Source organism: Chinchilla lanigera, unplaced genomic scaffold (genome assembly GCF_000276665.1).
Source record: "Chinchilla lanigera isolate Chin_1 unplaced genomic scaffold, ChiLan1.0 scaffold00066, whole genome shotgun sequence".
Classification (NCBI taxonomy): Eukaryota; Metazoa; Chordata; class Mammalia; order Rodentia; family Chinchillidae; genus Chinchilla; species Chinchilla lanigera.
Window position 1 is genome coordinate 7,239,229 of NW_004955467.1, and position 22,843 is coordinate 7,262,071.

A 22,843-nucleotide genomic window follows, 5' to 3' on the forward strand; every position below is an offset into this window, starting at 1 on the left:
ATTACAGGTGTGCTCCACTGCACTTGGCTAAAACTTCAATTTTTAAAGTGGACAAATACATAAATAGACATTTTTCTTAAAAAAGGCATAAAAATTACTAATAAGCACATAAAAAATACACAACACCTTTTCTCATAAAGGAAATGCAAGTCACAATCACAGCCATTCAGATGGCTATTAGTTTTTAAAAGGGGAAGCACTTGCCTTTTGTCCTCTGACCTCTGCCTCTAGTTCCTCCCCCTCTGCCCACTCTTCTGGTTCCTAAAACAATGGACCATCCGGTCTCCAGCCAAAGCCACAGCCCTTTCTCCCCACTTCTGTTCAGAAAGAGTGCACCAGATTCTCCAGACACCTGAGAGACTCTCAGCTCCAGGAGAGACAAATGTAAAAGAATGGACAAAATGCAAATCAGCTTAAATAAATTTGTTTTAATCATTAGCAGGGTGAGAGCAAGCAGTGTGGGTGGACCACCCCATTTGTAGACCTGTGGGACAATATATTTACAAGTACTTTGAAAGAATAAAGTTTCTCCTCCTCGTGGCAGGATCCTTGATGACTTTCTCCTGACAGCATCCGGCGCTCCCTGGAGAACTTCCAGTCCCGCCTCTCTTGAGGGCTGTGTGCCAGGTACCTACTCTAGCCGGCCCTCCATGCTGGATGTGTGCTGGGAATAGGAGATGGTCTCAGCTTTCCAGGAGTGATCAACCGATGGGCCAAAGGAGGGACATTTTCAGCCAACGAGAAAAGTAGCAGGAGGTGTATTTCAATGTCTGAACTATGCATACTCTGGACACCAAAAATAAAACTGCTTCATTATGCACTTGCCCGATACCTTGGCTTCTGTCCCCATCCTGCAAGCCAGAGGTGGGAACAGTATAAAATTCAAGGGGGCACCAAAAGACTTCATCTTTTGGTGAAGAACTTTTCGAGAACTTTTCGAAGAACTTTTCGAGAACACTTCAATGCAATAATTTAAAAATCAAAATTAGTGTCACGAAGTTCCTCATGAACAAAATATTACTATTTCAGATAAAGTCAAGGTCAGAGCCTGGTGCCAATGAAATTTATTTTTGTAACTCATGGGCTGTAATTTGTGGATTTGACTTTTTAAAATATTACATGAAAGTGCAATTTATTCTGATCACTGAGGTTCTTAGAGGTGAATTTTGTAATGGTCTCAAGCTTGTCCTGGCCCTACTGTAAAGTATCCTGGAAGACAGAGCTGCCAGGTAAAAGAGAGTGTGCATGATTAAATTCAAACTTCAGATGATATGTACCCATTGGAATATACTTATACAAGAGGCTGATTTGATTGTCTGAAATTCAAATGTAATCCAGAATCATGTTTTTGGTGTATTACTTTTGAGGTACTAGGGGTTGAATCCAGGGCCTTCATATTAAGCTACATTCCTAATATTTTTTATTTTGAAACAGGGTTTTGCGAGGTCACTAGATGGGTCAGGCTGAGCTCAAACTTGCAATCCTCCTGCCTCAGCCTCTCAAAATGCTGAGATGATAGGCAAGTTCCTCTGCATTCAGCTCAGTTTTTGTTTTTGTTTTCTAAATCTGGCAGCCCTTCATGGAAAGTATCACACATGTACCTGGCTCCCACACACAACGTGCAACGGTACTTATCTCCACAGCAACATACCTCACCCACTTGCACATAAACTTTATACGCTATAAAAGAGACACTCCTAGACATGAACACAATACTACCATGGCCTAGTCTTCTCTTCCTCTTCCTTCAAACACTTGCTTTGGGGCTCAGCCACTGCACCTGATCTCTACTGTCTTGTCCTCCCCAACCTCCCTAGGTCAGATTCTGGTACACAACTCATATAGTCTTGGGCCTCTCAGTGCCAGGGTCTTTTGCTTTACCTACGTACCTTCTGCTTTTTCAGGGATACTCAATGGTATCCACTGGAGAGCAGAGTTCTTACCAACAGGGCCTGAGGTCAGGGAAAGTAGTGGATAAACAGCCGGAGCGAAAGGCATCGCCATCAACTCATCAGAGGCCAAGTAGAGAGGGTGCCTCCCAGCCCTGAGGAAGGTACAGCAAGTCAGGCTTATAGAAGCCAAGCTTGGAAAGGCAGGGAGAGCCCAAAAGGAGAGAGAGAACCAGTGATGACATTTGGAAGGTTGCAGAGAGCTGGGGACAATTGTCCAAGGAAAGGCAGGTTGTGATGGCTCAAACAAAGTCTCTGCTGACCATAGATGGAGAACTGAGATGCAGAGAGGAAGATAAGACTCAACAGGTGGGGAAAAGAGAAGAAATGAAGGAGCAAGATCTGGTGGGTGACAAGGGATCATGCACTGTCCAAGGAGCAGGTGTTTCACAACCGGGCTGCAGATGCAGCGTATGCCACTTCACCCTGCGGTGGACCATGCCAGCAAAACGTTCCCTCACACCCTGCCCAATGTTTTCCAAGGGTGGGCTTGCATCAGAATTCCTGAGAGCCTTGTTAGACAATTCCAATTTTCAGCCGTCATCCCATATTCACTCTTTTAGACTTTCCATCATGAGCCTGAAATTCTGTATTGCTTAGAAAGGTCTCATGCATCCTAAACCCAACCTCTCAAAGAAACCATGTGCCCTGAGAAGGAAAGCAAGGGACACTGGCTAGACTCTATTTAACAAGAGGCTTCTCTGCATCCCGGGGTTCCATTCACTTGAATTTAGGGCCAGCCTCCCCAGACCAGTGGTCATTCTGAAAACACAGTGGTGGGGGTTAAAAGGATGACATAAAGCAGGGCAGAAGCTGCGAGCTCCACACAAGTTTGTTCATACAGAGCTTGAAGGACCTGGACCTAGACCTCACATCCAAATGGGCATAGGGCATAGGAAAGAATGATTCTGTACTTGGTCACATCCATCCTGCTTTGCCTCCTGTGTCCTTGTGCTTCTCAGGAGACCCCAGGTTTGCAGAGCTGGAGTGGAGTCCTCTGCCTTAGATCTCACTCTCTTCCAGAATCTCCTCCATGGTGTTGGCCAGGGTGAAGTCTCCCTCACTGCTCTCAGACAGGCTGATGCCCCGGGGCCAGACGGTATGGCCCTGGTGAGGCCGGGTAACCAGCCTCCCCACGCCCTGCAAGGCCAAGTGTGAGCTGTCTGGTGAGACCTGCAGCTTGTGTATCATCTGGGTGCCCTCTCCCTCTGAGAGCTTCTTGGGACACTTTCCCAGGAACCGGAAGTTTTTCCGCAGGACCCAGGCTCTGCAGCCTGAGTGTCGGGCAAGCAAGAAGCGGACCCAGGACTTCCACAGCTCAGCCTTTACCTGCCAAGGGAGACAAAGGTGGGTTCATCAGGTTGGAGAGGCTATCACTCACGTGTTCATTCAACAAATGTTTGTTGAGTAACTACTTCCACCCTTGGGAAATTTACTTTTTAACTAGTGGAGACAAACAAAGACACTAAGTATATCAGACAATGACACTGTGAGACCACAAAAACAATGCAGTGCGGAATGTTAAGCATTATAGGAGGCCTCGGTTTTGGACTAAGATCCTACAGTGGGCCGTAACAGACTAGACTGAAAATCAAAATGGAGCCACCATTTAATCCCTGCAAATGTTCCGTGTCATCAGATCAAATCTTCTTGGTCCTCCAGGAAATCAGAAGAGAGAGATGACAGCCAATTTTTCCAAACAGGCCAATTTCAATGAGGCCTAGGAATGAAGATCCCTCTCCCTTAATTAACCCTTACACAGAAAGGTAACCTGAATAACCAATCTGCTATTACCCTATCCTTCTGCCTCTTTGTCCCTTTGAAATGCCCAATGTGCTTTTTGTCCTTTTATTTCTCCTTTCTTCAGACTCTGCCTATAAAGTGAATCTCTCTACTCAGCACATTGGAATGCTCATTTTATTTTACAGAATGAAATGCTGACTGATTCTAGAGTGGCAAATAAAATCAATTAAGAGCTTCAAAATAAGTTATTGTAATTTTTGTTTTTTCCACAGGAGATTAAAAACTTGAGCTACAGCATTCAGGAAAGGACTCTGCAGGGCGGTTTTTGAGCTGACACCTGCTTAGTAGACAAGGAACCCCTGCATTTAGACAGAGAAGCAGAAGCAGTGAGAAAACTGAAGAGGGCTTTGCTGCCAAGTCCGGGAGGAGACAGAAATGAATGTGTAAACCTGGGAAAGGAGGTAAAAGAGGGCTGGAAACTCCTGAGTCTGAAAGACAGGAGAAAATACCTCTTCTAGCCTCTGCCCCTTCTTCCTTCACACGTTTTGGATGTGAAGTTTCTATATTTGGATCTTGCATGGCCCTGAGAAGCCCATAGGATAAAGGCTTAGTCCCCGGCCTGTGGTGCCTGGAGGTGGTAGAAATAAAGAGGTGGGTCCTAGTGGGTGGAAGTTAGGCTGTGGGGTGCTAGGAGGGCCTTGCAGAAGAGGATGTTGGAACTGTATCCTCTCTCTCTGCCACCATGAAATGAGCAGCTTGGTTCTACCACATGCTCCAGTCAGAAGGCATTTCCCTTCCCACAGACCCAACAGCAATGAGTCCCAGCAACGATGGACTGAAATCTCTGAAACCATGAGCCTAAATAAACTTTTCCTCATTTTTAAATTGATAATCTCAGATATTTGTTATAATAACAAAAAGTTGAGTAACACACCCGAGAGCTAGTTGGAGCTGTGTGATAATATTAATAAAAATTATGGTTCCTAGATATTGAGCCTTTATTATGTGCTCAGATGCCCAGGTACCACTATAAACTAAGAACAGTTATTATTTCTATTTTATAGATGAGGAAACTGGGGCTAAGTACGGCACAATAACCTGACTAACTCACAGAGCTCATATGTGGACTTGCTAAAGCTTGAATGCAGAGTTTTGGACTCCAGAGTTCATGCTTGTTTCAGTGCCAGATTGGGATTCTGAGTTTCCTTGAAACCATCCCCTTTACCAGGGTTGCCTCCTGTTCTCTATGCCAGATGCCCACAATACAAATTTGTCTCAACACGAGCAGAAACCTCTGGGGACAGGACTCCAGCCATGGCCTCAGAAGAAGGCAGAAAGGTCACACGGAAAACATACCTCTCCATTAGCAAAGCCATACTGCAAGGCCACGAGGAATCCCTGGAATGAAAGGAAGACATGGCATGAACTTTAAATTGAGAGAAGATGTGTCTGAGAGCTCCCAGCAAAGTCCAAGGAGAGGCGTGCAACTAAATTCCTTACACTAAGAAGAATCAATCATACTGCTTATGCTACTTAATTCCAGAGCATCTCTTCTTACCTTGGCATCCACCACTCATATCAGCCTAGCTGTTTGCTTAGGTGCTTGTGAGTGCATATACAAGCTTGACGATGATTCAATCCTAAGACCCCATGCCATTCATACAGTTACACAAATAACAGACAAGGTAACTATCTCATCTCCATTGTCCAAGGTGGGCATTGGCTAGTTTATGTTGTCTAACTTGCATTCTGTCCTTTTGGAAAATGACTCTTCTCTGTCATTTGGGTTCCTAACACAGCTTTCAGTTATGTGGTTCCCCTGCTTTAGGACGCCATCACTACAATAATTAGCCCACGTAGGCCTGCCACCCAAGCAAGGCCAATCAGCATTTTTTCATAGGGAAAGGGCAGAGATTACACTCTCCTCCCTGTGTTGGCCAGTTCTGTAGATCACTAAGCTCAGAGATACTGCTGCTATTTTCTCAGCTACATAGAGAGAGCCCACGTGAAGGTGAAGCCAACACAGAGGTCAGAGATGGTGAGATACAGATGTCTGATGATATTTTTCATATCCAGCTGTGTCTGGTTCTAAAAATTTCACTCATGTGACATAATGAATACACTTTTTTCTTGTCAGAATATTCCTTTGGAAGAGATACATTATTTCCCATCCCATTTAAAACAAAATAAACTCTCTTATCCATGAAAGGTCCTTGGTGACATAGGCGCTGCCTTTGTGTTGTTAGTTTCATATTATGTTCTGCTTCCCCTTGGCCACTATATTTCTGCCACATGGGCCTGCTGGACTCCTCCAGCATGTTAAGTTCATGTATTTGGGACCCACTGCTGCTTAACCTAGTGAATCAAAACAATGAAGTTCTATCATCTCATACACGTCCTATTGCCAAGGACCTGGAAGAGGCTTAGCTGGATGTCCTGGCTACAGGTCCCTCGTAAGGTGCAATCAAAGTGTTGGTAGGAACCGCAGTCATCTACAGGCTGGATTTGCTTCCAAAGCACCTCATGTGACTGGCAAGCTGGTACTGGTTGTTCTGATTATAGTTCTGTAGATTGTAAATGAGTTCAGGATCACTATTTTTAAAAACCAAAGCACATCTATGTCAGACGTCTCAGTTCCAGGGTAAAGCATAGTTACAGTCATATAAATGAAGAAGTAGAATTTCCCCCTCACATCATAACTATTAATCAATGTGCAAACAATCTTGCAGAATATGTTCTACTGTTCTGGTTTCAGAATCAGAAATATTTGTGGTCAGCTTCCCTATTTTCTCATTTAGCTGGACAACGATGCTAAGTTGGGTGTGGTTATTGGTAGGAGACTGCGGTCTCTCTCCATAGATTTCTTCAGCACCTTCCTGACATGGAAGTTGGCCTCCCCCAGAGCAGGAGAGCCAACACAGCCAGGCATAAGCTGCAATTTTGTGACTTTGCCTGGGAAGTCACAGTATCTCAACAGGAACACAAGTCAACCCCATGCAATGTGGGAGGGACTAAACAAGGGCTTGGCTGCCACTGAGAGCCATGTTGGAGGGTACCCCATTCGCTTCTGGCCCAAAACCCCACACATGTTCATTATTTTTTTGTCTACTTGGTTATTATCTATCCTTCTTAATCTCACCCACCTAAACTAGCAGCCTTACCTAATCCTTTCACTAGCAGATCACCAGTAACTGAAAGAGTACCTGAAGTGTAATAGAATCACACCAAATATTTACTGAGTAACTGAATGGATGAGTTGGATTTATGTCACTTACAGTTAAGAGTATTGCCTTGTACAGTGTCAGGCTACTTCTTTTTTTGTTCTCTACTTAGTTATTTAGAATTGTGGAAACAAGGATTCCGCTGAAAACATTATAAGCCATCATGAAATAGCATTTTCATTTACAAAGCATTTACATTGGGGATTGGAATTATCTCCTCAAGAAAGAGATAATCCCTTGAATTGGGAATTTTTTTCTAGATTCATTGTCAACTGCCAGAAGTCTGGAATCAAAGATATTTCAGCTAATGTTTGCTTCCCATTGGTCCCCCAGACTTCTGTGCTCTCTGATTTGTCAAACAGCCACCTGTGATGACCTGCATGCCTTGGCTTTCCCTAGTAGAAATGAGGGTTTGTGGAATTTGGGCTACATGTCTGATATACTGGAGCTGGGTATATATGCTGGACTCAAGTACTTGAAGGTTTTTTAAGGATAAAATCTCATAAAATCCCCGGACTCAAAAGGAAAGGACGCATCTCCAAATAAAGAGTGAAGGTCCTAATATCAGGTTGACTCTTCCTATCCCTCTTGAAAAATAATGCTGGGGGAAGATTTTTTCATGATTTTCTGGGGCCAGGCAAGTAGTCTCCAGGCTGGCTATACATCAATCAAATGCTTAATTTGCAGCCATAAGTATGAAATTTCCCTTCTCTTACACACCTCGATATTTCCATGGCTACAACTTCTAAATAGGGGCATGGTGGTACCAGCTCATCAGTTTCACACATTAAATCACGCCCTGTGTGGTTGCCATGGCAGGTAATATTGGCCTCTGGGCACTTGATATAGGAAGAGCTAGCTTTCAGCGCTCTCAAAGCAGGTAGCTAAAATAGGATCCCGTAGGAAAAAAGTATCTTTCCACTTTCTCAGGTGCCTGCTTCACTGTTTCAGGAGCATCCTGGAGTCTGCTTTCTGTTCCAGATAAAGCAAACATGAAGGGAGTAGGTCCCGCAGAGCACCTGGCTTTCGTGTCACACAGCACCATCACTTGGCAGTCTCTCCACAGATCTGCTCACAGCGGGAGTCCAGAGAAACTCTAAGCCGAGAGCCTCTGGAGGAGTGCAGGACCCTCTAAAGAGGCAAGGGAAAGGAGCTTTTAGGGTTAATGCCTGTTCTTGCTGGTGGACTCACTAAGCCTCGATCCACCAAATGTGCCTCCACACACTTCTTTCCCCTGTGAGTGGTGGGACAAAGTGAAACAGTGCTGAAGCATCCAGCGGGTTGGAGGCTCTGCCCACACATACACCCTCCAAGGGTGGTTTCTGTTTCATCCTGGGGCGAAACACCCTGCCGAGATACTCTGATTCCTCACTCTCCTCAACAGAATGAGGTGCTGAGCCAAATCTCAGCTGGCTGCAGGCCCACGATCCACGTGGTAGGTGGGCTCCAGAGATGGTCCCATTGATTTCTCCCCTTTATGTAGGCTCAGGCTGCTCCTCACATCAGAGTGGACTTTGTTTTTCCTCCTCTTGAATCTGAGATTACTTTGCAGCTCATTTTACCAACACAATGTGGTTGATGTGGCATTCTCAAAAAGCACAGACTTTTGAGACTATGGCTTATGGGACTGGAAATTTCTGCTTCCTCCCTCTTAGAATATTTGCTCTTGAGATACTCCAAGAGTCCAGACACCATAATGTGAGTGGTCCACGACACATGGAGAGGCCACATAGGGAGAACCGAGGCTCCCTGACTTGCAGTCTTAGCTGAGCTCCTGACTAACAGATCTGGTCTGTCTGGCAGTGTGAATAAATCATCATGGATGTTCCAGCCTAAATGAGACTTCAGATGTTTGCAGCTCCAGACAAAATTTACAAGTATAGAAAAGATGACATCTATTCAGCTCAGACATACCATTACACAGAATCATTAAAAATAATAAAATGATGACTTGGAGGCTGAGACAGGAGGATCACCACGAGTTCAAGGCCAGCCTGAACTACATAGCGAGACCCTGTCTCAAAAAAAAAAAAAAAGAATAATAAAAAAATGATTGTTGCTTTCAGCCCTGAAGGTTTGAGGTGGTTTATTACACAGCCAAAAGATGACAAAAGCATCCTCCCATATCCGAGGAATCTGCTGGGCTAGGGCTAGGTTTCTTTCTTAGATGTCTGTTCCACATATCTGCACATAAATGACTGGTCCTCAACTATCTTTGGATGTATGAAATCACGTGACCAGGGCTTACCTAGACCAGTAAGAGTCACCAAAAAAGGGTCACCAAATACTACTGATATAACAGTTGCAGGATTTTGCTCTTGAGTTTTTTCCCCCCTCACTGGGGATTACCTTTCAAAGAAGATTAGGGCCATGTAACATAAGAAACCCAAATTACTAAATCTTAGGTTTTTAAATCCTCCAAAAGATTGAAATAAATTAAACATGTTTTTCTAATGAAAAAAACAGTTACCAGTGGGTCTTCTGTCTCAATTCATAGACACACAGAATTCGGCTCTAAAAGGAGGGGAAAATCATTATCCAACCCTCCCAGCCATATCTCGAGCTGTTTCCTCAGTCTGGTGAGCATGTAGAGAACAAGCACATCTTCTCTTCTCGGTGCACAGATTCTCAGCACCTCACCCTGCCTAGTGGCAAAGGCTTTAAGACCGTTGTCTAAGGAACAGAGTGTCTCCTGTTGTAATCCTTACACTCTCACCTAAAAGGCATTTTTGCAGAGTAGGGATAGCCTGCAAAGGGGTTGCACGGGGCCTGACCTCTGGAAAAAAATTTCCTCTCTGCTACTTATTAGCATGTGCAAGGCCTCTATGCCTCAGTTCTTTCATCTTTCAGATGGATATAATAATTACTCTTTCACAAGGATACTGTGAAGAGTCAATGAGAATGAAGTTCACATTAAACACATAATTTCTAGCATATTATTTTAATGCTGTTGCCGGTATTTTTGCTACTTTTTAAAGTTATTTTCTTAGCATTTATTAAAAGGATTATAACGTATCTTAATTTGCCACAATCAATTTCACATTAATACTAACAATTCTGTTAAAATATAGAAACTGCCTCCAATATATCTCTATTTATTCATTCTTCTTTTATGTTATCATTGTTATATATATTAGATCCTTATATGTTATAACTGTCATTTATATTTCATATATATTTCATATAATGTCATTATATATTTATAACTGTCATTTTATATAATATCTTAAAATCACTTAAGAAAAGAAAAATCCATATACTCCACAGTCTTTCATATTTACTTATCTACCTTTTCCAATTTTTTTTTTTTGCTGGCAGTGCTAGAGATTGAGCTACATCCTCAGCATCCTCCACCTTTTTAAAAAAAAATTTTGAGACAAGGGCCCAAGCTGGTCTTGAATTTGAGATCCGCCTTCCTCAGCCAGAGTGCTAAAATCGTAGGCAGACATCACTATACCTGACTTTTGCAGTCATTTTTGTTTCTTCATATAGATTTGAGCTACGGCATGTTGTCATTTTCTTCCAGCCTGAAGAGTTTCCTTTAATACTTTGCGTAGGAGTGTGTGCCAGAAAATTGCGTTTTTGCTCATCTGAGAATGTCTTCATTTTACCTTCATCTTGGAACAGTTTTTCTGGATGTTACATTCTTGATTGACAGGTTTTTTTTTTTTTTAATCCTTTAAGCATTTTGAATATATGCTGCCGTTGCCATTGTTCTGATGAGGAGTCAACTGTTAACTGCATTGCTGGTCCTGCCTGTAATGTGTTACTTTCAAGATTTTTTTCTTTGTGTTTAGCTTTCAACTGCTTGACTGTAATGGTTCTAGGTGTGAATCTTTTTATTTAATGCTACTTGGAGTTCACTGAGCTTCTTGGATGTGTAGGATAATATTTTTCATCAAATTTGAGGACTTCTCCAACACTGTTCCTCCAGCACGTCTTCCCCGCTTTTCTGTCTCTTTTCCTTCCGGAGCTTTGATATGTGCACATTAGTGTCCTCAGAGGCATCTGTAGATCTCCAAAGCTGCGCTACTTTTCTTCATTCTGCTTAGCATCTTCAGGCTCATTAATTCTTTCTTCTGTCATCTGAAATCTGAGAGTGCATCTTCCTAGTGACATGTTCTTTCTGTTATTGTACTTTCAACCTCCAGGATTTCCACTTTAGTCTTCTTTTATAATTTCTCCCTTTGAATGGGAATTCTTTAGTTCATGAATCATCATCATCAGACTTTCCTTTAATTCTTTAAACAGTTTCTCTTCCTCTTTTGGACACATTTACAGTGACTTCTTTGGAGTTGCTGTCTGCTAATTCCAACATCTCAATCCTCCAAGAGTTCCATTAGACATCTCATATATTTTTGTCCAAAGACAGAAATTCTAGATAAAATAGCAATTTAGGATTCTGATTGTCCACTCCCCACTCCTGGAGTAGCAATGGGTCATTGTTTGTTGGCTTAATAACTTATCTGGACTACTAGTTCTGTGGAATCCGTCTCCTCTGTGGTGCATAGCCAGTCACATTTGTGCTAATTTTTAGAGTTTTGTTTTTTATCAGCAAGTCTGATCTCCAGCCCATTTATGACAGTTTAATGGTCAGCCGATGACTGGTCAGAAATTGTGCTCAGGGGCTGGGGATTTAGCTCAGCGGCAAAAGCGCCTGCCTGGCAAGCGCAAGGTCGTGAGTTCGGTTCCCGGTACCGGAGAAAAACCAAAACCAAAAAAAAACCAACAAAACAGAAATTGTGCTCAACCACCTTGGGTTATTAAGTGTCCCATAGCCTTTGTCAGTGGATCTTTATGTGGCTTGGGGAACACATTCAACGTTCAGAAGTTTTTGTCTTCCTTAACTTCTACTTTCCACCAGGTCCTCTCATGTCTCCTTTGTGGGTGTGCAAGAACTCATGTTCAGCCAGGAGTGTGTCGATACCTTTTCTGATCTCTCTTCAGTGTGTATGCAACTTTGTGCATGTGCAAAACATTGTTGTCTGCCAGAGAGCAAGGTGGGAGTTTATCACATCTCACTATGGCAGCCTCATCCCTCATATCCATTTTAAATTTCTGGCCAGCTCACCAGTCTGTCTCTTACCCGAAATAGGATTGTAACCTCAGGCAGTGACATTCGCCTGCCCTGTTCCTTTGCCACCAAGATTGCTACTATATTTGGTAATGCCTGGGCATGTGAGATTTCTCTACTCTCTGATCCAAATCAAGTCAGCTGTTTTTTACACAGAAACTGCTCATTTTCACTAGAACTTTCACAGCAAAGGAGCAGGAATGGGAGAATAAAATCCATCAGAGACAAAGATGACAGACTCCCACTATTCTTACTTAGCTCATTAATTTTTCTTGAATAAACTCTACTGAATCTCTTCTATGCCTTTGGTTGATTTCTAGGCAAAGAATAGCCTTAAAGTGTTAGCTATTGATAGTTGTCCAATTTTATTATTGCTTCTTGGAGAGAGGATTTGCCAGGTTCCTCTCTTCTCCATTCTAGAAGTTCTGCTTCTACATTAGAATTTAAAGGTGATTAATTCTAAGATTACCACTGTGTGAAGATGATGATATCCATGCTGTTAATGGTCATCTGTTACAATAGTGGCTTTTGCTAATGAGTCATATCTCCCAGTTTGATGGACCTGTGACTTGCTTTCAACAGCAGAATGCAGCAGACACATCAAGGTGCCAGTTTTAGGTCTAAATACTAAAAATGCCTGGCAGCTCCTGCTTTTATGCTCTTGGAAGACTAAACTGTCCATCAAGAAGTTTAGTCACCCTGTGGAAAGACTACAAAGGGAGAACATGCAGAAAGTGAGGGACCCTAAGAGCATATGGAAGTAAGGAATGTAGCTAACATTGAGAAAGGAGGCCCCAGAAATTTGTCCCAGATGAATCAGCGCCAGCTTAGGCCTGTGCATGTGTGAGGAAACCATCATCATGGAAGGTCCAGCCCCAACAAGCCTCATAGACAAGCAGAGATGAACCATCCCTACCATGTCTTACCTGGATTCCCAACTCCCCAAACCATGAGACACAATAAAACATGATGATCATCTTAAGCTATTACGTCACAAGCAGTTAAATCAACAGATAACCAAAATATTCAGAAAATCTAACCAGTCAGCCTTTTGTTCCTGCTTTTAGCTCATACACATCTCTCAGGTTCAAGAGCCTCCAGGGTGGGCTCACTCCTCCCTGTCCAAGGTGTGTTGTGTTCTGTGTACATGTCACCTGCAGCTCAGACAAGTTCCACTTTGCACAATGCCCTCCAAAGGGCTCAGCAAAAATAGGCCCTTAATAAAAGGTTTTGTACTGACACTCACAGTTAATATGATCATGAGTCACACCAACTATTACAGTCCCGGAAGGGGAATGTTTTTCCCTTCTGAGCCACTGACTCATGCTGGCAGGATCAAAGCAACACTTCCTTATCTGCATGCCCTTCTCATCTTAAGGACCCTCACCAATAAAGCCTACTGATGCTAGAAATCTGTTTTCACCCTTGGGTGCTATCAATTCTGAGCCCGTTCCGAACATGTGCATTTTATTTTCTCCAAAGCCAAGGCGTCAAGGTCAGACCCCTACTTACATGGAAGGAGCTCAGTGTCAACTGGATGAAGAGTCGTATAAGTTTGGAAAATCCTTGAACTTGGTCATCAGTGATGAAAGAGAAGAGGATCTCATGAACTCCCAATAGAGGAATGAGGAGCAGTGTTGATTTTGCCAATCTGCAAATGACAATCAAATGACAATCATGAGGGCCACATTGTGACTAGACAACATCTCCTGCTCTTCTGTGCATGTCTTTATTGCAGTTCTTATCCTCTTGATAAATAGTAGATTTTCCAGTTGGTCTCCTTGACTACACATTTAATACTTAAGGGCCATTGTGGTCTTATTTGTTGTCACATCCCTACAAATGGTAGAGGCTCAGGAAACATGAATGAATGAATGAATGCTCCCATGTGGGCTACTCTTGCATGTTCTGCCTGATGAATAGATTTAGTGTTTTGCCGGATGAATAGATTTCCACGGATGAGGCTGTCATCCCAACACACTCCCATGCTAGACAAGTTCCTATTCATGGAGCAAGTGCCATTATCACTTTCAGCAAGTGTGTCATAAGCAGTACTTTCAATGTTAGCCTGAGAAGGGAAAGGAAATGAGTTACCCAGATTCATGCAGATACTAAACAGCAAATCTCAGCCTGGAAGTGGGGCCTCTGAACTAATACCAGGCCCCGCATACTCCATGCTAGGGTTTTCCATCAGCCCTCTTGCTGCCCTTCAACCTGGGCTAGCAAAGGGCTGCAGGAAATGAAAAGCTGATCCTTCTCATAAAAAGTGTGGCGTGGAGGTTCCCTGTTGTATACAGTCTACACAAAAAGACAAACATGCCTTTGTACCACCCACATGTAATGTGCACAGCTGGAGCTCAAACGCTTCCGACTGATGGATCCTAAACATGGCTATTAAAATTCCTTAAGAGCTTTTGAAATATATACAGTGGGCCCTTTGTATATCTAGGTCCCACATCCGTGGATTCACCCAACTATGGATCAAAAATATTTTTTTAAAATTGTGCCTATCTTGAACATGTACAGATTTTGTTCTTGTCATTAGTCTCTAAACAATACAGCAGTATAACTACTTGTATAGCTTTACATTGTTGTAGGTATCAGAAATAATCTAGAAACAATTGAAGTGTACAGGAAGATGTGTGTAGTTTACATGCAAATACTGTGCCATTTTATACATATATTTGAGCATCTGTGCGTTTTAGTACCTGGGAGCAGGGGTTCTGGAACCAAGCCCCACCAAAGATACCAAAGGATGCCTAGACATAGTATACAGTACCACCCAGGGTTCTGGTGTCAACCCCCTGGACCCAAACCTCTGGATGTTCAGTCCTGGGAAGGTGAATTTTGCAGAACTGCCCGCGGGATCCTGATAAGAAGCCACTTTTAGGGATGACTGCTCTTTACTATTGAGTTGCTTCTTCATTTGAAACTAACTACATTAGCGAAGGTGACTCATTCAGGGTACAAACAAAGCTGCTGTCTTATACACATTGGAAAAAAGAAGCTTAATTGTAGTGCATTTTTAGCTCAAATTGCTTCTTTTAAGGAGCAGAGTAGGCAGAAGTCCCCCAGCTCTAGCACCACCACCACCACCACTGCATCCCCTGAAGGCAAAGATGTAGAAACCCAGAATACCCTCAATATTTTATGGGTTGTTTTCAAGAAGAATGAACTCCATCCAAGAGAAAGAGCTTACTAGAATCCTGTCTGTAAGGCCCATTCAAATGCAAAGTCATCAGTGAAACAAAAACCCTCACTTTGTTGTCTGAAAGGATGTAAAGCCAGGAAGAGGCAAGCAGAAACCACTGTGCAGGAGGGACCCCACCCGGCCACCTGAGCCATGTCCCAGTGCCTTGCTCCTCAGGGGAGGGCCACAGTGGAGAGATGAGGTGTACACTAAGCTCACATCTACTCCCAAGCCCAGTCCCATGCAAGCAGGAACCGCTGAGCTAGTGAACAGTGACATGCTCCTGAGGTCAGACTATGTCAAGAGCTTTATTTTTATTTATTTATTTTTTTGATGTTGTCCACTGAACCCAGCACTTCATGCATGCTAAGTATATGCTGTATCTACCCCTGGAGCTACATTCCCAACCCCCAAAGGTATGTTTTATCTCCAGGAGGGTTTTCTGGTTTTTTTTTTTTCTTGGTACTGGGGAATCAAACTCAGGACCTTGCGCTTGCCAGGCAGGCGCTTGTGCCGCTGAGCTCTACCCCTGGCTCCAGGAGGCTTTTTAAAACCCTCTGCCTCAAAGATTGCAAAACGTTCATTATGGGTTGGATTTGAGCTGCAGTTTTGTTGAAGTTATATTTGAATTTTTACTATGCGTGATATTTTTAAATAGTAAGGAAATGTCAAGCAAAGATATTCAGATTTTCAGCTTCTCTAGAAAATGGGATATCTGGCAACCCATGGCCCAAAACTACTACTTGGCAATCGTTGGCCATAGTCAGGTGGTTTCTGTCCCCAACCCTCTAGAGGGGACCTGGACTCTCTAGCCCACGCTGGGCCTGAACTTGTGTTATTTGCTTGGCCCTTGCACATGCCTGAATCACGACCTTTGCTCTGGGTTTTAGTGGTCATACTGCCATGTTCACTGTGAGCCCTTCTCTTACCATCAAATCGTCTTAGTATAGATTTTTTAAATAAACTTTTTATGTTGGAATAATTTGCATTTACGGAAAAGTGGCGAAGGTAGTACAGAGTCTCCAGACGCCCTTCCCTCGGTTTCCCCTAAGGTTAACCTGTTATGTGAAGGTAGTACATTTGTCAAAACCAGGAAGCCTACATTGATCGAAACATTGCTGGTAACTAAATGCTGGATTTAATTTGGATTTTATCCATTTCCCAACTAGTGTCTTTTTCATATTCCAGGATCCCACATTTCATTTACTACGGGATGGTTGTTTTTAAAGAATAAAACATCTTTTTATAAAGTTTTGAGTCATTTTAGTCACTACCACCCCTCTGGATGGATGCAGCAAGGGATTCTCCACTACTCCTGTTACTCTAACTTCTCCTTAGACTAAAATACTGTTTGTGTCCCAGTTCAGATGAAAATCCATAAATAGCCATCACAGTTTACTTCTGTGGACTGTGTACACTTCTTTTTCACCCACAACCATTTGTTTATTGAAATGGTACAGTTTATTACAGTCATTTAACTATTCAGCAAATGTTTACTAAGCATCTGCTCTGGGTACAGGAGCGAGCACAGTGGGAGGAGAAGAATTGTAGCCAAAGGCAGCAGGGTGCAGAGACCCACGTCCTGGGGCTGGGTTCAAATACTAGTGTCATCAATTACTAGCGAGGTCACCTCGGGCACATTATTTAAGCTGTCTATCAGTTAGTTTCCTCATCTGTTGAAAGACAATTATATTAGTAATCACATTTACATGGTAGGGTCATCATAAGCATCAAACAAACAACTTGGGGCAAACCTTCAGAACAGAGAGTACCTAATGCATGACAAATGATCAATAAGTGTAGATTATCACCGTTTTTAAAGAATCTGAACATACAAACTCGCTAATTTCTCCCGTCATTACCATTGTATCACACCCCTTTTATCCAATGATTGTTTAATCAAACCTAGCATAAAAATGTACAAATTTGACTGTTCCTTTGGTTTTTCATTTCCTTATAAAGAATCCTGAGTCACCTAAGACTTCTAATAAATTCATATGCTTTTGCGCTTGTTAATCTGTTTTATTGCTGTGTTTTTAGACCTAGCCAAAGCCCTAAGAAGTTCAAACAAAGGAAACCCCCTTTCCCCCTCCATTGCCCACCAGAGATCTTTTCAGAAAAGTCTATGAGGTTTAGCATGTTAAGAAATGATTCTCCTCTATAAATTCATTGCAAGTTTAGTCTCCACATACCACATGGGAAGCTAAACTCATTTATTTAGGGGAAAAGAGTTACCTCCCTACTGAGAAACAAAAAGAACAGAGAACTCCAAGGGATCTGAAGGCTTGCCGGACCTTGTCTGTGTTCCAAGGTCACTGCTTGCCCTTTAGATAGCTCTGAAGTTCCTCCTTTGTGCTAGCCATACTTTCCCTCACCAAGCTAGAGAGATGGGCCATTTATTGTTTCCTTTGATTGCTGGCGGAAGCCCAGGGATGAGGGCTAAGAACACAGAAGGTTCTCCAGCTCCTAGAAGTGTACTTCCTTGGCAGGGCCTAAATGTGTTTCATTTAAACTTTCCTAAAATACACTCCTGGAGTGGGGCCAGATCTTAGGCATTACTTTCTGAAAGTTCTCAAAATCTCAGAGTTGGAGGCAGCCAACATCTACTGGAGTTTGGTTGACAGGTACTGGGCCCTTGGTCCCCTCTTCCCTACCCTCAGAAGGCTTCCAGGGAAGGCGAGCATGAAGGAGAGACATGGGACAGGAGCCAGCTCCCAAGGTGGAGATGGGTCCTGTGAAATCGGGATGCTGATGATCCACTGAGGGACTGTAGACAGTGCTCCAGAACATGAAAATGAGGGAATCTGAGCTGGTTCTTCAGAGCAAAGTGGACAAATGAGATCTAGAGGCTGTAAGATTCTCCAGCTTGGGAAGTAAAATAAGGTGGCCTGGGGCTTCCTGAGAGGCAAATCTGACTCTTTGCTAATTAATAAACATAAACTAATGAATCGTATTACACACAGAAAATGAGAAAGCAAACAGAAAGGAAACGGCCAGTCAATAGGTAGCGGAGCACAAAGAGGGAGGAGATTCTAGCTGCTGTCCCACCCTGCTCACTGGAGGGTGCACTGACCAGGGGCACGAACCACCTTCTCAAGATAGGTGATTCTATGGCCAGTGGTGGTTTCTCGGGAGTCCTGAAACTCCAACCTTTCCACATTGACGGTGTGCTCTGGTGATTTCTGCACCTTCTAATGCAGGGAGTAGGACACATTGAAGCTTGTGGGTCCTAGAAAGGAATACTCTGCCTCACCACAACTTCCAAATACATTAAAAATGAACAGTGTCTGCTAGGACATTAGCTTCTAGTTGCAAGTTCAGTGGTCATCAGGCAGCCACATAGGAGGTAGGGGAGGTAGGTCTACCATGCAACCTCCAGGTGACTGTAAAACTCACCAAGGTCAGGCCTCTCAGGGCAAAGCCTTTGGGTAGACACGCACCTGAGCTCCTCTTCTCACACATTTCCCTCCAGCAGGGTGGGGAGAGGAAAAAGAAATGTTCAGGCAGATTTTATATGTCAGGAAAGCTTACATTTCCACTCTGCAAACATCTATCCTGGGTCATTACTTGGCCAGGTCTTTATTTACCCTTCTCCCTAATTATGGCTTCCAAGTGGGTGTGCACCCTTCAGGGCTGTGCAAACCAATTGATTTAATATTGGGAGAAAATATAATCATAGAGGATAATAGGAGTATTATGTGTACTACTTTTATCTTTTACTTTCCATTTTATATATATAGCTAGATAGATTCATTATTAGACTGCATATATATGATGGAGGACATGCTCAAAATTTCTTTACTGTCAGTATGTTAAGATCAGAAAATCTTAGAAGCCATTCTCTTGGATAACTGTACAAGGTGCCCTGGAAAAGAGGATAATGGGGCTGTGTAGAAACACATTCACCGTGGCCCAAGCAGAAAATTCCATGTATTGCATATCACTAGAGCACCTGATCAAGGAAGTCTGTAAGAAGTTCACATGGTGGGGCTCTGTCTTAGTTACTTTTCTCTCATTGCTGAGACAAAATACCTGACACCCAAAGCTAAAAGGGAAAGGTTTATTTAGTTCACAATTTGTAGAGGTTTCAGTGCATAATCACCTGGTTCCAAGGCAGGGTGGCACATAGCAGGGGGCGATGGTTCATGGTGGCAGAAGACAGCAAAAGCAGCAAGAGCAGAAGGGGGAAACAGGACTATTTCTGCCCCCTTTTATTTTATCCAGACTTCTGGATTAGGGCAGTGCCAGCCCAATCAGTGGAGCGATCCAGCAATCACCCAGCATTAATCCCAGCACCCTTAATCCCAGCATTACACTACAAATCAATCACACGCTCTAGATTCGGCCACCTCTGGAAAAGCCCGCCACCCCCCCCCCCATCACTGCATGAGGCTTTGAGGGGACAGCAAGACACAAACCACAACAGGTTCCATCTCACACTTCTTGAGTCAGAATACCCGCAGGTGGGGCTCACAAGACTGCTCTGAGTGAGCTTACAAGTAGACAGGATGGAAAACTCCTGTAGGGGTCACTAAAGGGCTTGAGCATGGGAAAGATCCCAGGGGGACGCAGTGGGCTTTGAGAGCACAAAGCAACTGAGATGAGGCTCAGAGTCCCTCACAACTCATCTGCTTCCAGATTCTGTTTCCTGGGGGTATTTACCTCTGTCCGTTTCGGGGGCACCCTGTCTGCCTTCGTATCTGGTTACTGAGAGGACCACTCTCCCTGAAGGGACTCAAACGGCCCTTTGAGCTCCACCTTCAGAGGACTTAGAGAGGCTGAGCCATGGGAAAGGAGCCAAAGAGGCTGCTTGGCCACTTGGAGGCCTGGCTAGAGGCGCCAAGAGAGACAGCATGACTGCCTGAGGATTGGGCCAGGCTGGTTCCCCAGGGATAGGGGTGTCTGCAGAATGTTTGGGCCAAAGCCCTAACTAGCAACTATAGTATATCTTTGCCCATTCCTGAACCCACTATGTTTACCCGTCCAGACCTCCAGGAGGGAGGAGTAGAGGAAGACAGGATTTGGGGTCTGGATACTGAGAACACGCTTCTCCCTACATCTGATTAGATTGGGCCACCCATATCCACAGCCTCCTCAAATCACCATAACAAGCAGGAGATTGTTCTGCCACAACATTCCCGTTTTAAACACCAGAAAACAGGCCAAAGGCCAAGCCACTTCCCTAAGGTCTGGGGGTGTGACCAGCCCCTCTCCTCCGGTCTCATACTCCACACCAGTGTCTTAGTCCTTAGTAAAGTAGCAGGCCTATACCTCAGAGGCTGGATCTGCATTACTTTTGCCTCCTGTCCCAAGCACAGTGCCAGGAGTTTTGGAGGCATTCATTAATTATTTGTCTGGTCTTTGTTCCCGGCCCTTGGATAGCCTCAGAAAGAGTGAGAAGCAGGACTGGAGCTGTCTTTACTCACACCCTCCTCCTCTGGACAGCTAGGTGAACTAAATTCCCTATTATTTGAGTTAAAACACTCCCTCCTCAATAGCCCTGCTGAAATGCACCTGCCACCTTGAAAGTAAAGAATAACTAGGAAAAGAGGGAAGGAGCCTTCTACCTCTCATTCATTTGTTCACTGTTCATTTATTTCAACAGCAGCACAGATCTCAAATATACGTCTGATTTATGACAAACAAGGGCTGCTGTCACCACAGAAAGCAGAAAGCGAGTCACAAAGAAAAGTGAATGTGTGCAGTGTGTTTCCTTAGATTCTAGAAATTTGTGGCTTTATTTGTCAAGGTCTCAAAAACACTCACATATTCTCTTCTGAGTTACGAATATATCTTTTATTCTGTTGCCTCAAATCCTTCCCCAAGGAAGGTAACTACCAAGGCTGTATGTTCTCCATAAATCACTCATTCTGAGGGACACTGTAGCAGTCCCCTGCTGAGGGAAAGAGCGTGCTTTTGACTACTTACCATTACTTCATTTTCATGAGATCAGAAGGTCTCTGTCGTTGGCAATAATAACTTTTTTCAGAAAGCCTTGGGAGACAAATATAGTAAAGCAGCTTGTTCTCCTCTTCCCAGCAGAAAGACTGAAAATAACCTCGGAGTTCTGAACACTAACCTCAGGCCACTCACCTGTATTTATAATCTCGGAAGCACATTTGATGGGCTTTGAGCTTAGAAATGAGAAGCTTGAGAATTTTCAGGAAGATGAAGAAGTTGACCTTGAGGGAAAAAAGCAAATGTGGGTAAGTAAGAGATGGACTCCATGTTGCTGTAAATAGCAAGGTCAACCAGGGCTTGGCCATCAGCTCCTCTCCACATGAACCTAGGGCAGTTTGGTAGCTAGCTGGTCACATAGTAAGTGTAGTAGTAATCTCCATGGTTCCAAAGGCCATGTGACCTGAAAGTATGGGAGGAATCTTGGCTCATCATTCAGTCTAATCTTCTGCCTCAAAGATGCCCTGACCCTAAAGCCATCTGAGAAAGGTGGATGGATGTTTACATGATCAGTATTATCATCATCTCATCATCATCACTTTGCAGTACCAGTCTTCACAGTGAGCTACATCCCCAGGTGTTTATTTATTTATTTAATTTATTTTTAAACACTATATCTCTATGTAGTTCAAGCTGGCCTTGGACTTACTATATAGCCAAGGCTATCGTTAAACTCAGTGATCCTTAGCCTCCTAAGTGCTGGGATTACAGGCGTGTGCCATCACATCCAGAACTCTTTTTGCTTTTTTCTTTTCATACAGGGTCTCACTAAATTGCTGACTTGCCCAGTCTGGCCTTGAACTTGTGATCCTCCTGCCTCAAATAGCATCATCCTTATTATTAACTAGCATTTATTGAGTGTTTACTAGGCCAGGCTTTGGGCTAAGAACTTTCCCAACATTTCACTTCCTTTCCAAAACCCTGGGGTAGCCACAACTAATTTTATCCCCATAGTGTAATAAAAACACAGGCACGGGAGGATGAGTATAATTGCCACAGATGCACAGATGGTCAGTGACCGAGCTGGTGAGGAATCCCAGATTTATCTGATAGCTATGCTCCCTCCATGTAAGCAGATGCCACACCACTTCTATTCTGTGAAGAACTCCAATCTGTTGTTGTCTAATTTGAAGTCCTATCAGCACCCTGGGATCCACTGGGAAGAGCATGTTCTCCAGCCCTTTATTATCAGCTATGGTAGAAATTATGAAATATGTATACAATATTCATTACAAAAGACAGAGTCTAATTTCTCCCTTACCTTTCCTAACCCCCAAACATAAGCTAGATTTAATAACTTGGATCTAATAAAAAAATATGGTGGAAATGATACTATGTGATTTCTGAACCTGGTCCTAAAGGATGGCTTCCACCTGGCATGGCATTTCTGGGATTGCTCACGCTGAGGGAAGGTATGGTGGCCATGTTGTGAGGATGCTCAAGCTGGCTGTGGAGAGACCCACATGAGAGAATGGAGTCCTCCCACTAACTACCAGCACTGCTGTCCAGCCACCTGTGTGAGCTGCCTTGGAGCTGATCCTCCAGCAGAGGCAAACCTTCAGATGACTGCAGCCGCACCTGGCATCTTGACTCATGAGAGATCGTGGACCTCATGGAGGGATAGGAAAGTGGTTGAGCCTCAAAAATGAGGATGGGTTATGTGAGGAGATTGGAAAAGGAGGGATGGGAAAGGGAGGGTCAACCTGCC

General features: G+C 43.6%; 1 protein-coding gene across 1 annotated transcript in view; it reads right to left on the bottom strand.

Moving 5' to 3' along the window:
* Positions 1–318: 318 nt before the first annotated feature.
* The window catches only part of Glp2r (glucagon-like peptide 2 receptor), a 69,263-nt gene continuing 46,738 nt past the window's right edge, over positions 319–22,843 (bottom strand). Inside the window, exons 9-12 of the mRNA XM_013522035.1 lie at positions 21,271–21,359; positions 13,500–13,638; positions 5,049–5,090; positions 319–3,278 (exon numbers count right to left, since the gene is read on the bottom strand). Of these exons, the coding sequence (XP_013377489.1) occupies positions 2,952–3,278; positions 5,049–5,090; positions 13,500–13,638; positions 21,271–21,359 (597 nt within the window). The 3' untranslated portion in view covers positions 319–2,951. The remainder of the gene's footprint in view (positions 3,279–5,048; positions 5,091–13,499; positions 13,639–21,270; positions 21,360–22,843) is intronic.